The sequence below is a fragment of the Tamandua tetradactyla genome, chromosome 2, assembly GCF_023851605.1.
Source record: "Tamandua tetradactyla isolate mTamTet1 chromosome 2, mTamTet1.pri, whole genome shotgun sequence".
Lineage (NCBI taxonomy): Eukaryota > Metazoa > Chordata > Mammalia > Pilosa > Myrmecophagidae > Tamandua > Tamandua tetradactyla.
The window spans coordinates 138397347-138418316 of NC_135328.1; the positions used below are offsets into that span (position 1 = coordinate 138397347).

The 20970-nt window shown below is 37.5% G+C and overlaps 1 protein-coding gene across 23 annotated transcripts in view; it reads right to left on the reverse strand.

Moving 5' to 3' along the window:
* Positions 1–279: 279 nt before the first annotated feature.
* The window catches only part of DISP1 (dispatched RND transporter family member 1), a 290651-nt gene continuing 269960 nt past the window's right edge, over positions 280–20970 (reverse strand). For all 23 annotated transcript variants that reach the window (XM_077149183.1, XM_077149182.1, XM_077149181.1 and 20 more), the window contains one exon: positions 280–10275. In XM_077149183.1, coding sequence (XP_077005298.1) covers positions 6664–10275 — 3612 coding nt within the window. In that variant the 3' untranslated portion in view covers positions 280–6663. The remainder of the gene's footprint in view (positions 10276–20970) is intronic.

Sequence of the window (20970 nt, forward strand, 5' to 3'; positions counted from 1 at the left end):
ATTTGTTCATTCGAAACTTATCAACAGATAGTTTTTAGTGGGAGTTGATTACATTTAAATGAGGATGAATGTAAAGATGACTTGTAAACTATTAAACCTACAATTGTAATATGAGGGATAACCTTTAAAAATATTTTGTTTATAAAGTTGGAAAATAAAGTAACTCTGTTGTGCCTGGGAATTAGTGGATGAATACAACGATGCAACTTTTGGAACATAAGTAAAAACAGCTTATTTAAAACACAGTGGTGGTCACAGAGACACAGATTTGGAGTAGGATAAAGTGTTTATTATTGAAGTACTTGCAGCAAACATACACACTGAACACATATATATACACACATTTATATATAATACAGTATATATAGTATTTGCAATATTAGCATATATACATAGCAAGGCCTGCTCAAATCTTTGTAGATGTGCTTTAATGGATAGAAAAGAACGACATCTTGGTATAACAACTACTGGGATAGTCATATTTACCTAGTAGCATTTTTGTAAAACTTTCTAACATGCCTCATCTCCTTTAATCCACACAGTCTGTGAGGTAGGTGTCATCAGCTTTAGCTTATAGAGGAGAAAGTTAAGGTACTAATAAGTGGCACGTCTTGTTCTTCAACCTAGGTTTTTGTCGTTTAAAGACCAAATCCCTTGATTTTTTTAAGGCTGTGCTCTCCACAGGAGCGGTTCTACAATGCTCGAGACTAATCTGAACACTTATTTCAACATTTTAAATGTTCTTTTATTAAAAAAAAAAAAAAAGAAAAAGTCTTGCTTGCACAATTACTTGCTTTCAAAAGCCTTTCTGCTTGTGGTGCATCCAATTTTGCCTTCAAGGCCTGTAGCTTTTCTAAAGGCAGGGGCTCTGTGATCAGAGGCCTGCTTCAGTGTTCTGGGCACAATCCACTTACAATCAAGTTTCGTTACTTAAACACAAGTAGGTGCTGGGGAGAATCTTTGCTCTCAAGGAATAGTCTAGTGAGGGAGACAAGTAATCAAATAATTATGAAAAAGGGTGCTAGGTTCTTGATGTAAGAGTAGTCACAAGAGCTCGTACACTCCCTACTCTAGTGGAGTTGTGAAATCCCAGGAAGGTGCCTATAGTTCCCATCAGGATAGCCCAGACTGCTGATAAAGGACTGAGCCGCCTGATTCTCCCAAGACCCAAACATGACATAAAAATCCAGAGACATAAAAACCTTCCCTGTACCTCTGAAGAGGCTCAAGATGAATTCTGCCACCCCCATGTGGTTTGTAACAGTCAACCTACAGACGAGGAAAAAAATCACAGCTTTCGTTTCCAGAGCAGGATTTGTGCCTAAATTGGTTTTCAGATTTGAAGGAAGGATCGAGCTTGGTCTCAAGGTTGGCTTTTCTAAGCTTTTGCTCACTCTGTGTTGGTAACATGTAGATACACCAGAGTATTGCTATAGCACTTGTCATGACTGGCAGGAAAGTCATTCATGGCAGGAGTCTCTCCCCTTACCCACCCATCAGAGCCCAGGGTCTCTTTTAGAGTGGAACAAAGACATTCACCGTTGGGATGTGTGAATTATTCAGCAACTTCTATTTCCATCTGATAGCTACAACTAATAATACATGCAGTATTGAGAAAACTAAATGCAAAGAGATCAGGCTGTAGAAAAGAATAGACAGTGACAAATGAGGATGTTATCAGACATATTCCCCCAAGCCTTTACTCAGCTTTCTGCAAAAAGAGGGCGAGGGTGAAGCTAGTGGCTTTACACCCCTTACCCTTTTAGGCTGTATTGAATCAAACGCTTGATTGCTGCAGAGAAACAGAAGTCACCGGCAGACTACAGCGATTCCCAGCACAGAATAAGGGCTCTCTTGGAAGTGGGGAACATCAGAGCAAGATCATGCTTAAGACTATTTTTAAAAGATGCTATTGAATACATTTCGATTAATATTTGAAAGATCTGGTAAAATTTTCCTAGGGATAATCCTATTGGACCTTTTTATAATGAGATTTGTAATGATCACATTATGTTGCAAAGATAGTGGTAACATCACTGTGGTTTCTTAAACTCTAGAGGTGAGCTTTTTAAGGCAGGCTAAAATGGGCTCTTTGTAATCTTGTTTACATTATTCGTTTATTTAGCAAGTCCTTTCCTGTTTAAATAGTGCAGAGCTAAAGTCTAGTTCATTGATCAGAATATCCCCTTAGAGGATAGAGGTTAAGCAAGTTTTACTTTGATCATCACTTTGTCTCAAATTAAAAACCAGCTCTTTTTAGAAACTTATTGGTTTCCAAAGAAAAACTGCTTTTCATTTTTTTAGGAAGGTGAAGATTACATTACAGAAAGGTAAGTGAAAAAATATAGGATTATAAGGGGTAAAGGTTAAAGTTTAGTTCTTCTAGCTGATTTCAGGCCATGAAGTTTAACTCCTGGTATAGTCACATGGTCAGGGATACCACAGTTATTAATTTAAGCACAGAGAAAGTCAACAAATGCACCCTATATTAGGTATTGGGTGGGAAAAGTGGTGTTGGCTTAAATCCCCAAAGAGTGCATGTGCTCTATAGCGTTTGTCTTGACAAGTTGGGCCTCTGACTTGTTTTCTTACTCAAAATGAATATGGATCTCAAGGTTTCCTAAAATAGAATCCTTGAAGCACATCCAGGCTAGGACTATGACTTCTGAAGGCATTGCTTTATTCCATGGCCCCTCCTTAAAATTGAAAACAACAGGCACACCCCCAAAAAATCTCAGGAAAGTGAACATTTGTGCAACAAATGCCCATCAAGTTCCAGTAAGTTAGTAAACTGTGTCCTAGTGACATTTCTATTGCAACATCATGCTTTAACTGGTGGCTTAGGAGAGCAGATGGAAATTCAGTATTGATGCTGGCTGTTTAGTCAGTGATTCTTGGGCGTGTGTGTGCACTTTGGTTTTCAAAGCTAACTAAAAGAAATGGCACTTTTTTTCACTCAGATTCCTACATTAGGGCAGTTAAAACATTGTTAAAAACAAAAGACTTAAGAGTTTACCTATGCTATGAATATTTCTTAACTTTTTTCTATATATTTTATGCACAGATGGGAAACCTCAGTGTACAAAATAAAGCATTATTGAAAGTGGCCGTTTTACAAAAAAAATAGATTAATAAAATAACAATTGGAGATAAACATTAAATGCCAGCAAACATTTTGGAAAGATCCCATACGGTATAGAGGGTATTTGAACACGATGTTCCTTCTTTTATATTAAAAAAAAAATCCCCTTATGATTTAAATAAATCTCTACTTCTGTGGCTCTGTCTAAACTTTATGAAAAAAGCCCATTTGAGTCTTTGGATTTTTTTTTTTAATACAGAAGTTCATGGGATAACTCTCCTCATTAAAGTGAAAAGACTCAGCTGTTTTCAAAATCATTGTTTCCTTATATTTCATTCAGAAACTATCATTACTGCTGGTGGAAAGATTATTTATATGTGAGACAATGTGAACCAGAAACATATCCTAATCTTAAGACCACATTTGTAAAACCACTATTCAGACTGCTTGTTGCAAAAGTTTTAACCTTTAGAATGACTAAAGCTAGGACCTAATAAACTATTGTAATGAAATTTAATAGCAGCTTAGCATAACCTTAAAGAATATTGTTTTAGGAGGTGCAGTTTACAGTAATTCCTCATAAGAAATGACTATACACAGATGAAGCTATGTAGTTATTTCCAACAGTACTGCTCTTCTCTGTGAAAAATTTCTTGTTCTTGGCCTATTCCACTCAAATATAGATTTAAAAGTGACCTTGCAGGGAAGAAACCAGGAACATATTTGGTAACAAGGATTCAAAACTTCAAAGGGAAAGCCATCTGGAGACACAGAGAGCATCCCACGGGTTAAAGTAGGGAAAGCTCCCCGACTTTCCCCTAGGACTTCCTGTTTTCTCCTTTGCAGTAACAGACGGTATGCAAATCCTCCCCATAGTCAAATTCCTTCCAAGTAACAGATACTTCAGCAGTGGGAGGAAAAGGTTATTTTTGCTGTATAATTTAACCTCTTATCTGCTTTACACATTATCTAAAAGAGGACAGTGGAGGGATTTTCTTTGTGAAACAGATCTAGAAATAATGATCTTTTAATGAGGAATTTTTAAAAGGCTTTCAAGTCCCAGCAAAAAGAACTGTTAATACATTCCTGCATAAAGAAGGGAAATAATCAATTCACAGTTCATAGATAAAATAAATGGGAACCCTCCTCACCACCACATTCAAGGTTCAGGGTAACTAAGCAGAGCTGGGAGAAAAAGGCAGGTTTGGTAGAAGATCCCACAGCAGCAGCCTGATTGAGGCTCTGGGAAACGCCTTGAGCTTATCCCTTCCTCCTATAAGTTCCTTTCATTGCAGTTTTTATTTTCTAATTAAATGACATTTAGCTCACATGAGAGTCTTCCACATTAGACTATTTGTAAAGAAGCTTGTGTCTCCTCTCACGCTTAAATTCAGTGTGTGTACCCAACAAAGTGCCTTGGGGCCACTAAATTTTCACTAGCCACTAAATAAAATTTATTCATTAGCCAGGAAATAAAAAACAATCCAGTGTTGGGTGTTGTGAGTTCTATTTTAAGTGTTCCCTCCTTCTCCTGTTTCTCATTTACCTACAGAATTAAGTAAATAGGAATGAGCATATGGGAACATAAGGTTCTGAACTTTCCTGTAGAAACTAATTGAAGAGGCAGCTAAGCAGCTGTCCATGTGAAAGACTTATAGCGGTTTTAGTTCCCTCTAAATTCCATGAGAGTCTGCTGTTAATACTTGAGCCAAAAGTTATTTTCATCTATAAGTAAATTAACAGGTGTACCAATCGATCTCCCTGAGGCTGGTCATCCTCCTGTGCTATATCAGAGTCTGCTGTGGGTACCACACTTGGAAAGGGAATTCAACAAACTTATTCATCCAGAGGAGACAATTAATTGCTCGATCAAGCAAGAACAATGAAGCGAACTGGGGTATAAGTGGAGGACATAAGTACTGTTTTCAAATTTCTGCAGACTATCATATGGCTGAAAGATCAGAGACATTTGTTTTCACTTTAGAGACGGAACAAAGACTAACCGGTAGAGAAACTACAGGACAAAAGTGCAGCCGAGGTAGACACGTCGTGAGTTATTTGTGATTGAAGAATTCAAGGAAAGGCTGAAAAAGCTACGTAACAGGAATGTGGTTTGGTGGAGGTGAATTGCATTCAAAGACCCATAAGATTCCTTCCAACACTATACATTTTTTTTTGTTTTCAGGCCCTAACATAATATGCAAATCTAACTTGAAAAACTATTCTTAGAAAAAAAAATGTAATTGCTGAAAAGAACTCTGTATTTAGAAATATTTCTATGCGTTTTCTTCAGAGGATCATATTTGAGGCAGTAGCACAGGAAGGAACAGAATACAGCTGAATTCTCCCCCATGGGGCTGTAATGCAATTAGTATCAGGTGACACTCCGATATAAGGGCTATGCCATCTGATGTATTACTAACAAAGCATGCTCCAACAACTCAATTACTGTAGATTGATCTCACATAAGATACGTAAGTGCTATTTAAGATGCTGCCTGCAGGCTTAATATTTTCAGGTGTTAGTTGCACAATAAAATCATCCTTACAGGTCTTAAACACTGCTTCTAGTTCACCAAAACATAGGAGAAAGGTGTCTGAACATGTCCCCTTAGGGACAGACACAGAAGCAAAACTTTTCATAAAACAAACTCCCTTATACTGAATGCCTCAAGGGATTAGGATATACCTGGCTAGGACCCATCTTTGCAAAATATGCAACAAATCCCATGAAGTTCATTTACTATTTTGGATTACCAAATATCTTTATTTATGTTCTTCTATGGCACTAATAAAATTGTTACCCAACATGAGATGATGCCTATGACTTCTGTGTTAATAGATGCAATAACTGAATAAATGTAAATTTTGGCTAAGGTGGAAAAAAATACTGATTTGGACATAGATGTATCATTGGCTTCATGTAATGTCTATGTATACAGACAGGTAGAAGGTATTATTAAAATACTTGTTAATTAATTTTTGAACAAGGCCTCGCCAAAAATGTAAAATATTAATTATGTGGTTTAGCTCCTGGAGCCCAACTGAAGAGACTATTAAAAATAGGGCACTTTCTGTATTTATGGTGAACAACCAAAACTCCTGACTACTGCCAACCAAATGTACCGGAATAAGGATATTAGGCAAATATGACTGCCCAGAGAACAGAAATTTCTAGGTATTTCAAACTCTGATTCGCTGGTTTGGGAGAACAGTGAGAGTTATTTTTCAAGCTGGCTATAAATGTAAAAAAGCAACAATAGGTTTTGAAAAGATAGAGTCCAATAATCAACCAATACTCATTAGATGTGTGCTATTTGTTCACTGATGTTTGTTCTATCTGCCATAAATTTTAAACTTTTTTTGCATGGGTAGGCACCGGGAATCGAACCCGGGTCTCCGGCATGGCAGGCAAGAGTTCTGCCACTGAACCACTGTCGCACCACCCTATATTCCATAATTCTTAACAAAATGAAACAAGCTTGTTCTTGCATTTTGGGGTTCACTTTCTAAACTTTTGGATTTCACTTCCATTTTGAAAGAACAATTGAGGCACTGATTCTGAATTTAATGCTATGTTTATTAAAGTGTTTTTATTAGCAAACTTTCTCCAGAAAGTTCTGAATGTGTTAATACAGCAGGCACATTGGCTTCAATGTTTGGCATTTGACAGTCCACAGAATTGCACTTCACTCTCACAATTCTGCCACAACTTTGTGGATTGTTTGGGCAAGACACATAACCAGCTTCCCCTATTAAATGCGTAAATATAAATTTTGGTTCACTAAGATTTAAGTGTTCTGAGTTCACAATTACATCAGTCTGTGGCAAGCTCTGCTCCACTTTCCTTTCTGCTTTGTTCATCTGATTCACTAAACTAGAACCCTTGTTTACAGTCCCTCCATTGCCCTCCATATTCCCACTGTCTCTATTTTCACAGAATTCCCTTTGGTTATTCTCAGGATCACAACATGCTTTTATTAAAGACCCAGTGCTTCTGCAGACAACTGACGATGACTCTGCCATCTTTGGAAGATGCTCTTCTATGCTCTGAAGGCTGTGTACACTGGTCTTACCAATTTTTTCTTGGGTCTGAATGTGCTGGACTGGGTGAAGGAAACAATTTCTAGGCAGACAATTCTGTATTCCAGGTGACTTTACTCTCCCGTGTAGGCAGGGACACTGGTGGAAGTGTGGGATGGGACGCATGAAGCCTTCAGGAGCTTGGTGTGTAGCCTGCAGAGGTGCTATACCATTTTGGATCTGAACAAAGCTGCTAGCAGTTGGAGCACATTGGTGGCACAAGCAGTCACCTAACTGTTGGCAGGAGTGCAGGCCATATTTCAAATGTTTGTAGGCATTTGGGCAGCTACACCTTCGATTCAGAGAGAAGAACTGACACGTCGTATGTTGTTCCAGAGAGGACTGTAACAAGGCAGAGTTAGCTTCACTTTTAGAGCTTTTGTTTAGTTCACTGTTGTAAGTGGCATGCACAGGCATCCCTAAATTCTCTTGGTTGTTGAAAAATTCAGAGCAGATTTGGGTCTCTTCATAAGTGGTTTTCTCAGAAGCATTACAACTGTGGGATGCCAGAGGTTCTAATTCATAATACTCATGCTCCATTTCAGATTTCTGGCCCCTGGGATCTAAATGATATGCATTTATGGTATGTGTTTTGTTTTGTCCTTTGTCACTAGGACTTGTAGACAAGGCATGGGAAAAGGCACTGCACTGTAGTTTTTTAGGTAAAGGAATCTGACCACAGGTACCCTGTGGTCCAAGGCATAGGCACATACACTGGAAAAAGAAGGTGGCAAAAGCCCAACTGATGCACATAATAAGCATCATGAAGGTGCCAAGTTGAGTATACGCTAGAACCGTGGAGGGCATCATCATGGCCCCAGCCACGAAGGTGGTTAGAGCAGCCATTGCAATCGCAGAGCCCATGCGACTAAGAGAGAAGATGACCTTTCCTTCTCGGTCGGGGTCGGGAGCTAAGCGGTAGGCAACGCCATAATGGACTGCAAAGTCTACAGACAAGCCAACTGCAACTGAAATGGTGACAGACTCCAAAACATTGAGCTCCCAGCCCAGCAGGACAAGAGAACCAACAGTAACAAATATAGTCCCAGCTATTGAAATTATGGCATAAAGGCTTATTATGATGTTCCAAGTTGTAAGCAGCATCACACTAAACGCAACAGCAACAGAGAGACCCATGGCAATGAGGGTGCCATCAGAGAGGCTATCCTGAAGGTCATAGAACTCCAGATTGCTGACAAACCAACCATTGCTCAGGCCTTCTGGTGCAGAACTCAGCTCATTTGAAATCCATGAATCCACCTCTTTATAAAACTGATGCATCTTTTCATAAGCCAGTGTGAAGAGGTAGGTACTTTGGAACTCTAGCACTACTGCCCTGATAGTATCATTGATATCAAACCTTGGCCCTGGGGTTTTACTGTCCAAATGGTAGCCTGTACTCCTTTCCAGCTCCATGATAGCTCTCTTGATATACAGCTCAAAAATCTCCTGCTTGTAGGGAAAGCTCCAGTGGCTGCAGCATGGATACAGGGCAGTCTCATCACAGTCCTGGTTTTCCATCCACTGATTGAATGTCTCAATGAAGCAGCTGGTGAAGTCCTGCTCATCAGTCTGGTAAAAGAATGTTTGATTTCTCAGTTTCTGACAAAAGTGCAAAATCCAGACCTGGGAAGCTGGGCTCGCAATGTTAAAACTGCTATCTAATGTCAACTTCCCTTTACTCTTGGGATTTAGCGGATTGCCATTGTCTTCCGGGGAAACACCCCATATTACTGTAATGGGCATGTGGAGCTCCTCTCCATGGTGAACACGTTCAAACATGAAAAGTTTTTTGAACTCAGCATCATAACGTTCAAAAGGGTGAGACGACCTGAACACCTGGAACTCAGATAACTCTAATGAGGGCAGTTTCATCTTTGGATTTATGCATACAATGTAGGCCCCACCTATGGTTAAGGCAAGGAACCAAAACAGCCAAAGGTAGCGAAACTTAATGACAATGCATGGCAATATTTTTTCAAAGAAAATTCGAGAGGCTTCTGAAATGGCAAAAATTATTTTGTGGCACTTCTGGCAAGCAACCGACCAACAGCTTTTGTTATCATATATTTGCTGTTGGGGCTTTCGGAAGCAACTGAATATGTTGAGAAGATATCGCTCATGCAGTACAACAACTGCTGGAAGCCATGTGACCATCAAAACATAATTCACCAATATAGCTGTTCCTGCATAAACCCCAAAGCATCGGATTGCTGTAATATTGCTAACATAGTTAGCATAAAAGGCAGCTGCAGTGGTAAAACTGGTGACGAACATGGAGAGGGCGGCATGTTGCAGGGTGATGCTCACTGTTTCTGAAGTTTCAGCATGAGGCTTGTCAAACTTGGTGTAGTTCCAAACGTCACACAGGACAAAAGCATCATCTGCTCCAATCCCAACCAAAATAATGAGTGCAGTGAGGTTCATAAAAGGAAAAAATTCAAAGTTAAATACTACACGATAGAGAAAATAGGAAACAATCAAGGAACTGATTATTGCAAACATTGTCATCAAAGTGATAAACATGGACTTAGTGTAGACACACATGACTAAAAGGACAATCACAATAGCTATGGCAGGATACACAGTATCCATTAGGAGATAATCTTGAAACAAACTGTGTTTGATACCAAACTCAATCCCAGTGATGGTGGTTACACCGTCAGAAGAGTTCCAGTTTTCGAAGTTGTCCAAATAAATGTTCATCATGCTTTCTCCTTTCTCTGTGGGAGAGAATAGCATGCTATACTTTAAAGCTGGCACAGAGTACTCAGCTGTCTTTGGGGTCATAAAGTCTTTGTCCACCAAGTAATGGAGGATCTGGTACACGGCATTGTACTTGGTACATTTTCGAGGCACATTGGTGCACTTGAGCTGATCCTTTCTTCTGGCTGCCATGTCCCAGCAGTCTGGCCCCAGAGTGCCATTTTGGTAGTGTTTGGCACAGGTTCGAAGCAACTTCAAGGTATGAGAGACATCTCGCTCAACAATTTTCTGACAAGATGATCTATTGTTCAGAATGGCGATGTAGTTTCCCAGGGTCCAGCTGGGGCAACAAGAAGCAGCAGTGGTCCTCTGGCAGAGATCACCAAACTGAGGATGAGATCTGATCTGCAGAGAGAGAGAGATATACAGAAGAACTGGAATTTAAAATCAGTTCTCTGAAAAGTCTGAATTGAGTATTGGACTTGAAGGAGACAGAAAGTCACAGAAGTTAACTATCTTCTTAAATTAGATCTCATTTGAATATAAGATGCTATTTCTCCTTCAAACAACCTCAATTACAGCAAACTCTCTAGGTTTACTTTATTTTGAACAACACACCATGGTTTGGGGATGACATATACATGTGAAATGACCTCAATCAATGCCAGTTTGGTTTGAAAATGGAGACGAAATAACACCTCTTTAGTAAACAAGTATTTTGAAAATCACTCTAAAAAGAAATAAAGAGGATAGGTTGTGAAGCTGATGTATGCACACTTGCAGGATTAAGTAAGAAAACAACTGTCCAGTTGATATATGAAATAGCATTGCCTCAAATCTCCAGTATATCAGCATAAAAATTTTGGGGACCAAGGTATTATATCTTGGTCAACTTAGTTGGAAGCAAAGACTAATATCTTAGAAAACTTAAAGAAAGTTAAAAAAGTGACTCTGGTGATATCACAGATGCATGAAAGAATCATTTTTCTAAATTAAAACTTATATTTAATTTTAAATATAATTAAACATACAATTGAGTAAATAAACTAAATACTTTAAGAATTTAATTATTTCTTCCATATCCTTAAAAGTTTATTCAAGTTGGCTACAACTCTTTTTTGGGGAACCTTCTTTTTTGGTAAATGGGGGGTTGTTGTATAGCAGCATGTGTGATAATTCTGGGCTTAATGTGGATAATATGACATTTAGAACATATTCCTGGATAAGGCATTTCTTCTTATGGCTGTTTTCTTAACAAAAGATTGAAAAATTGTCCCATTACTGGCATTACTAGATTATGGTGACACGGGTACCATTTCATTGCCTTAGAATCTGTAAATTAGATGAATGGCCCTCTTCTCTGAGGATGAGAATAAGAAATAATCTCCTCTTAATTCCAACCAGACACTTCACTTTAGAAGTTACCAGAGCTAAAGATGACCCAGTCCAATCAGTTTTCCTCCTCTTTATTTACCAAAGGCTGTTCCAGAGAAGAAATCCAAAGTTCAAAGAGGGTGTGAATTTTTTTTTCAAGTAGGATAAAAAATATCCTTTACCTTTATTAAACTAGGTTTCAACAATTATGCATTGAAATGTCTTCTCAAAGAAGAGAACATGGCAGAAATCACCACTTTGGAACTTGGGACTTACCTAAGAACCAAGTTATTTATAATCCCTGTAACTCAGATTATCAAGATATTTAATTGATACTAGTTCTGTGGAGGTAGGGGTGTTGATGAAGTAAGATTGGCCACATGCTCATAATTGTCGAAGGTGGATGACCTGCACATGGGGGTTCATTATACACTTCTCTCTACTTTTGCAAATATTTGAAAATTGCCATAATAAAAAGTCTTTGATGTTTTGAAAAGACATTTATTGGGGGTAAAGAAAAATAAGCCAGAGTTATTCTCAAATGCACTAGAACACTTACTTTAACAAAGGTTTAATTTTTCAGCTCATTTCTAAAAAGCGATAATTACTTGACATCTCATAAAATAGGATAATTCATATTTGATGTTTCCAGGTAAAAATCACGTTAATTTGGGAATACTGAGCCACATAATAAATAACAAGAAACCCTGAAATAGCATCTCTCACATTTTCACAGCAGATCACCAGTTTTAGCCCCCAAAGAAATAACAAGCAGCCCCTGGGGTTAACCTGGTGAACTGACAGAAAGGTAATGCATCCTCAATGCTGACATTTTTCAGATGGGAGAAAATAAGTTGTTCCATTATGAAAATCATCATCAACTAGAAGGAACATATGGAGTTGCTAGAAATCAGGAACAGGAGGAAATGGAAAATTTACAAATGTATGGAAATGAAACATACTCTTAAACAACCAATGAGTCAAAGAGGAAATCACATGGGAAACTAGGAAATATCTTAAAGCAAATGAAAATGAAAACAGAGCATACCAAAACTTATGGGATGCAGAACAAGGCAGTGCAGAGAAGGAAATTTATAGCTCTAAAAACTGACATTAAGGAAGAAGAAAGATTTCAAATCTAAGATCTAACTTCAAAACTGGAAGAACTAGAAAAAGAAGAGCAAATTAAACCCAAAGCAAAGAGGAGGAAGGAAATTACAAAGATTAGAGAAGAGAGAAATGAATAGAGAATAAAAAAGTAATAAGAAAGGGTGGGCAATGGTGGCTCAGTGGCAGAATTCTCACCTGCTATACTGAAGACCCAGATTTGGAGCCTGCCCATCCAAAAAAAAAAAAAAAGTAATAGAATCAACAAAACCAGATGTTGGTTCTTTCAAAAGAGCGATACATTGAACAAAACGTTAGACTGACAAAGAAAAAAAAAAGGATATAAATAACTAAAATTAGAAACTAACCCCCCTGAAATAATAAAGATTATAAGAGGATACTATGAACAATTGTACGTCAACAAATTAAATAACCTAGATGAAATGGATGAATTCTTACAAACATACAAACTAATGAATGAATTCCTAGAAACACACAAACTAAGAAATAGAAGATCCCAAGAGACAAATAACAAGTAAAAAAGATTGAATCCATTATCAAAAACTTCCCAACAAAGCAAAGTCTAGGATCAGATGAATTTTACCAACATTCCAAGAAGAATTAACACAAATTCTGCTCAAACTCTTCCAAAAAATTGAAGAGGAGGAAACACACACCCTAACTAATTCTATGAGGCTAACATCACCCTTATACCAAAACTAGATGAATCATAAGAACAGAAAATTACCAACCAATATCCTTTAAGAATATAAATAAAAAACCCTCAACAAAATTCTAGCAAACCGAATCCAACAGTATATTAAAAGAATTATACAGCACGACCAAGAAGGATTTATTTCAGGTATGCAAGGGTAGCTCAACGTGAGAAAAATCAATTAATGTAAAACATAGTAACAGAACGAAGACAAAATCCATATGATCATCTCAATTGATACATAAAAGGCATTCAATGAAATCCAGTACCTGTTCCTGATAGAAACACTTACAAAAAAAAAAAAAAGACACTTGCAAAACTAGGAATAGAAGGTGTGCCAGTTTGAAAATATTACGTTCCCCAGAAAAGCCGTTTTATCCTTATTCAATTTTGTGGAAGCAGCCATTTCTTTGAACCCTGATTCAATAATATATGTTGGAAATCTTTGATTAAATTATCTCCACAGAGATCTGCTTCGCCCAATTGTGGGTGTGGTCTTTTGATTAGATGGAGATGTGGCCCCACCCATTCAAGGTGGGCCTTGGTTAGTTTACTGGAATCCTTTACAAGAAGAAACATTTTGGAGAGAGTCAGAAACAGCAGAAGCCTCAGAGCCGACAGAGAGCAGATGTAGATGCTTGGAGAACAGTTGTTTCAGAGAGCAGAGACACAGATGTCTGGAGAAGCTTGGAGCCCAGCAGAGATCACCGTGAGATGCTAAGCAAGCCAGAACCTGGCGAGAGCCAGCAGAAGCAAAGAGATGAAAGCCAGCCCCAGAGGAGCACAGTAAGAACCCCCACAGGAGCAGAGGCTGAAAAAAGTGGAGCCCAGGAGCAGGGGACCAGCAGATGCCAGTCATGTGACCTCCTAGCTGATAGCGGTGTTCCTGACACATTGGCCCTTCTTGAATTAAGGTATCTTTCCCTGGATGGATTAATTTGGACATTTTTATAGGCTTAGAACTGTAAACTTGTAACTTATTAAACTCTCCCTTTATAAAAGGCATTCCATTTCTGGCATATCACATCCTGGCATCTTGTACACTAACACAGAAGGAAACTACCTCAACATGATAAAGGACATATACGAAAATCCCATTGCTAACATTACACTGTATGTTAATGTTATAGTATACAGTGAAAGACTGAAAGTGTTCCCTCTAAGATCTGGAATAAGACAAAGATGCCCACTGTCACTACTGTTATTTAATACTGTACTGGAAGGTCTAGCCAGAGCAGTAAGGCAATAAAAAGAAACAAAAGGCATCTAAGTTGGAAAGGAAGAAGTAAAACTTTCCCTATTTGCAAATTACCTGGCCCTATATACAGAAAATCCTGAAAACACCACAACAAAGCTATTCGAACTAATAAATAAATTCAGCAAAGTGCAGGGTACAAGATGAACATGCAAAAATCAGTAGTGATTCTATATACTGTAATGAACAGTCTGAAAAAAAAAGTTTATAATTCCATTTATAATAGCAACTAAAAGAATGAAATATCTAGGAATAAATCCAAGGATATAAAGGATTTGTACACTGAAAACTAAAGACATCACTTTAAAAAAAAAAATAGAAAAGAAAATGAAGGCCATTCCATATTCATGGACTAGAAGACTAAATATTTGTAAGATGTCAATTCTACCTAAAGTAATTTAAAGATTCATTGCAATCCCAGTCAAAAATCCAACAGCCTTCTTTGTAGATATGGAAAAGTCAATCATCAAACTTATGTGGATGTGCAAGGGGCCCTGAATAGCCAAAGTCATGTTGAAAATGAGGAACAAAGTTGGAGGACTCAAACTTCCTGAACTTTAAACTTATTACAAAAGCCACAGTAATCAAAACAGTATAGGACTGACACAAGAACAAATATATGGACCAGTGGAATAGAATTAAGAATTCAGAAATCAATCCTTAAGTCAATGGTGAATTGATTTTTGACAAGGGTGCCAAGTCTGCTCAATTGGGAAAGAATACTCTCTTTAACAGTTGTTGCTGGGAAGACTGGATGCACAAATGCAAAAGAATGAAGGTGGACCCCTACCTCATATCTTACACAAAAATTGACTTAAAATGGATCAAAGACCTAAATATAAAAAACAGCATTATAAAACTAGAATAAAAAATAAAGGATCATCTTCAGGACCCTGTCTCATGCAATGGTTTCTTAGACTTTGTATCCAAAGCATGAGCAACAAAAGATAAAATGGGACCTAATCAACATAAAAAAACTTTACATATCAAATTATTTTCTCATAAAAGTAAAACGATAACCTACAAATTGGGAGAAAATATTTGGAAACCACATATTTGATAAAGATTTAATATCTTGAATATATAAAGAAATCCTACAACTCAACAATAAAAATACAATTAAACCAATTAAAATTGGGCAAAAGACTGAAATAGACATTTTTCCAAAGAAAATATACAAATGACCAAAAAGCACATGAAAAGATGCTTTCAATACCATTAGCCATCAGAGAAATGCAAACCTAAACCATAAGATACTATTTCACAAATGATTACTATTTAAAAAATGGAAAATCACAAGTTTTGGAGAGGACGTGAAGAAATAGGAACACTCATTAATTGTTGGTAGGAAAGTAAAATGGTATAGCCAACGTGGAAGACAGTTTGACATTTCCTCAGAAAGCTAAGTATAGAACTACCATATGACCAAGCAATCCCAGTTCTAGGTATATACCCCAAAGAATTGAAAACAGGGACTCAAACAATTATTTGCAAACTGATATTCAGTGGCATTTACTTAATTGCCAAAGGATGGACGCAACTGGAGTATCCATCAACTGATGAATGGATAAATAAAATGTGGTACATACATAGACTGGAACATTATCTAGTTGTAAAAAGGAATGACGTTCTAATGCATGTGACAACATGGATGAACCTTGAAGACATGTTGAGTGAAATAAGCCAGATACAAAAAGACAAATATTGTATGACCTCACTGACAGGAAATAATCTGAATAAGCAAATTCACAGAGTCAAAAGCTAGAATATATGCTACTAGGAACCAGGGTCAGGGTTGAGAATGAGGAATCATTAATTTGCACACAACTTCTAGATGAAAAAGTCTGGTAATGGATGGTGGTGATGGCAGCACAACATTGTGATCATATTAACAGCACTGAATTATATCTATTTGAATGTTATTTAAAGGGGGGCATTTTAGGTTGTATAAATGTTACTAGAATAAAAAATTTTTTTAAATCATAGAACTGTACAAACAGTGAATCCTAATGTAAACCATGGACTACAGTTAATAGTACAATTATTTAATGTTCTTTCATCATTTATAAGAAATGTACCACGCTAAAGCAAGATGTTAATAATAGGGTGATAAGTAGGAACTATGTATTTTATGTATGCTTTTATTTTAGATAAATAGGTAAATAGATAAATAAATGCTACTAGGTCACTGGGGAGCCAATCCTTAGATTCAATGGTGGTATTGGCAGATGGTTTTTTTGATGATTTACCTTTGGTGAAACCTTTTTAGAGGACTCTTACAGGGTAAGAAATAACGACAGAGAAAAGACATTGGGACCAGCACTCTTTAATTATCCTGAGTTGGATGCCAGCATCCTGAAGCTAAAGGAATGGAGCTCAGGGACTTGTCCAGGTTCTTGGAGAGTTAGGCTACATATTCCAATTCATCCATACATTTATCTAAAAGAAAAAAACCTTCACTGAGCATTTAACAAGATGCATAAGGCACAGTGGTCTTTGTCCTCAAGTTGCTCACAGTGTGGCAGAAAAATCAGATGAGAAAATAATTTTAATTCAATGTCATGAGTACTAAGGCCTATGGGAACTGGAGGAGGGAGGCTCAAAGTATGTAAGTGTGATGGGAAAGTGGCATTAACTTAGTCTTGTATGACTGATACAGCTAAATACAGATGCACATATTGTGGGGCTTAAAGAGATTGATAAGCAAACAGATGTTCATCTAGAAGGCAGCTATATTTGCCCCATATTTTTGAAAAAGGGATTCAAAATCTTTGAGGTTTATAAATATAAAAATGGGGTAAGCGGGCGACGGTGGCTCAGCAGGTAAGAATGCTTGCCTGCCATGCCAGAGGACCCGGGTTCGATTCCCGGGGCCTGCCCATGTAAAAAAAAAGGAGGGGGCGGTGTGAGAGCAAATTTTTGAGTAATATAGTCCTTTTAACTCAAATTATTCACAAATTGGATGTTTTAGAGAATTGTTTTGTTTTTGTAGTTATGTCTTTGTGTACTGCCCTACTTAGACAGTAGCAGGGATGAAGCTGATTTAAAATAAGGGGGTAGAGGCAGAGAACAGAGAAGAAAAAGAAACGAGAGTTTTGGACAGCTTAACTTCTAAAACAATGGCTCAGTCAGAAAAAATTGAAGAGACTAAGAAAGAAATAAAGATAGGAAAATTAAGCCCCTAAAACTAGGTTCGATTGACTACTCAACTCTCCTTCCCCAGGTATCAAGACCTTAAAAGTTGAAGGGGAGCCCAGACAGAAAAGAAAAAGCAAGGGCTTCACAGTATTCTTTACAACTAGAATCAGGAAACATTTCTGGAGTCCTCTAAGCTTTGAGAGGGATACCAGCAGTCTACAGGTAGCTTAGTAAACAGGGTCTCTGGCACCAAATTTCAAATCTGTTTTATAAGCTGATTTCTCAGATCTCCAACTTTTAAAGTGTGCAAAAACCAAGAAAGGGCAAATGACCTTCAGCAGAATCAAAATTAGGGAAACACACCGTGGTTACCAATGACTATCTACCACTGTGTTTCTTAGGATGTCAAAGGACAGAGTTCCTTCTGAAACTATCTAAGAAAATATTTCAGTTAGGTATACAACAACCTCAGAAACAGAAATATTAGAAACCAATGCCTGTATGAATTATGAGTATAAGTGGCATGTAATTGGAATGGAATCTGGAATTTGAACTAAATATGCTGTAAATACAGGTAGGTGACAACTGAAACATTACTGAGCTATTACACTGATTTCCAGACATTTTTTGGAGTCAACCGATGAGCAATTAAGCTCTTCAACAGTGTATCATTTTGTGTGCAGTCCATTCAACTTGATAGTTGTTAATAATCAAGAACTTAAGTACAGTAACTAGGACTTGAGGGAGAAAGATAGGAAAGAATGCCAAGTAGTTTAAGAACACATTTTGTTCAAAACACTACAACAAATAAAAATCCTTAAAAGGGTCTTCAGCTGGGAGACTTGAAAAAATACTGTGATAATTTATAATCTGAACTCTTAATCACAGTTTTTACTTCAACATTTCAAACAGGTATATTCTCTCTGTGAAAAAAGTTTACTATTCTGGGTTCACAATAGCGCTTGAATCAGAATACAAAGGCATTTGCAGTTGGCAAAAATAGTATTTCATTTTCTAGGCTAAAATTAAAATCATGCTCTATGAGATAGAACTTTGGGGTCCTGAATACCTATTCAAGGTAATTTGGGGGCAAATCTGTAACTGGCCAGACTGACCATTCATTTGGACATCTGCCTTTGTTCTGTTCCTCAACTTTTCACAAAAGGACCATTCCCAATTAACTGCAATGCATATAGATATGCTCTTAGTCAGTAACCTAGATATATGCACTCTATATTTTGCCAGAGATTACAAACTTAAACTCTTGGCTGTCCAATCCTTATTATGAGCCCACTAGTGAGAAATAGAAAAGTAGAATGCATTTACAACTTTAAATAGTCTAAATGTTATAAATGCATCAAGCCAAACCATTACAAAACATACTCAGATTTCGTTGCTTTGATCCCTCATAGGAATGCTTTTGCTATAAAGTTTTCCTACTAAGAGCATACCTGAGAAATGTTTTGCAAATCAGCTGAGATTCAATACCATACCTCTTATAAGCAGGCTGTTAAGAACAAATTGTGTATGTAACATCACAGTATTTTTTTAATGAAGTTTATAGGAAATAGTCTTTTTAGAAGCTTGACTGCTTCTAAAAATGTAGTGATATTCCATTCAAAATAGCAACTAAAAGAATCAAATAACTAGGAATGAACTTAACTAGGAAAGTAAAGGGTTTATACACAGAAACTACATAACATTGCTAAAAGAAATCAAAAAGGATCTAAATAGGTGGAAGGACATTCCCTGCTCATGGATAGGAAGGTTAAATATAGTTGTAAATTCTACCCAAATCGATCTACAGATTCAACACAGTAACAATCAAAATTCTTGGAAGACTTGGAAAAGTTAGTTACCAAATTCACCTGGAAGAGAAAGAGACCCTGAATAGCTAAAACATCCTAAAAAAAGAACCAAGTGGGAGGATTAACACTTTCTGATTTTGAAACTTATTATAAAGCCACAGTGGTCAAAACAGCGTGGTACTGGCACAACAACAGAAGTACTGACCAATGGAATTGAATCAAGAGTGCAGAAATAGACCTATTGTCTACTGTCTATTGTTCAACTGATTTTGACAAGGCCCCCAAATCCACTGAACTGGGACAAAATAGTCTTTTCAGTAAATGGCATGAGAGATATATCCAGCATGAGAGAACTGGATATCAATAGTCAGAAGAATGAAAGAGGACCCTTACCTTACACACTATGCAAAAATTAACTCAAAGTAGATCAAACACCTAAACATAAAAACTAGTACCATAAAGCTTCTAGAAGAAAATGTAGGGAAACGTCTTCAAGACCTAGTAATAGGAGGTAGCTTCCTAAACTTTACATCCAAAGCACAAGCAACAAAAGGAAAAATAGATAAGTGGGGCAAGTCCTCAAAATCAAATGATTCTGCACCTCAAAAGACTTTGTCAAAAAGGGGAAGAGGCAGCCAACTCAATGGGAGAAAATATTTGGAAATCACACATCAGACAAAGGTTTGATATCTTATATACATAAAGAAATCATACAACTCAACAACAAAATGACAAACAACCCAATTATAAAATGGGCTAAAGATACGAATAGGCACTTTCCTGAAGAGTGAATACTGATGGCACATGAAGAGGGTGGGCCATGGCGGCTCAGCAGGCAGAATTCAGCCTGCCATGCCAGAGACCTGGGTTCGATTTTCAATGCCTGCCCATGAAAGAAAAAAAAAAAAAAGCACATGAAGAGATGCTCATTCTCAGTAGCTATAAGGGAAATGACGATCAAGACTATAATGAGCTACCACCTCACATCTATAAGAATGGCTGTTATTAGACAAACAGGAAACTACAAATGTTGGAGAAGTGGAGAGATTGGGACATTTATGCATTGCTGGTGGGAATATATAATGGTAAGCTGCTCTGGAAGACAGTTTGGTGGTGTGCCGATTTTGAAGGATTTACGTCCCCTAGAAAAACTATGTTTTAATCCTAATCAATCATGTGGGAGATTGTCTAATCTCTATTCAGCACTGTAAATTGTAACCTTGATTAGGTTATCTCTAAAAGAAATGTGGCTCCATCAATTGTGGGTATTAAACTTGATGAGATAGAGACGTGACTCCACCCATTCAAGTGGGTCTTGATTAGTTTACTGGAATCCTATAAAAAGGAAACATCTTGGAGAAAGCTGGAGATTTGGAGAGAGCAGAGAAGGATGACAGAATGATGAGAGCCATTAAGCAGTCTACCAGCCAGCGACCTCTGGAGATGAAGGAGAATGCCCCTGGGGGAGCTTCATGAAGCAAGAGGCCTGGTGAGAAAGCTAGCAGATGATACCATGTTCACCATGTGCCTTTCCAGATGAGAGAGAAACCCAACTGTGTTAGCCATGTGCCTTTCCACTTGAGAGAGAAACCCTGAACTTCATCGGCCTGCTTGAATCAAGCTATCTTTCCCTGGATGCCTTAGATTGGACATTTCCATAGATTTGCTTTAATTGGGACATTTTCACGGCCTTAGAACTGTAA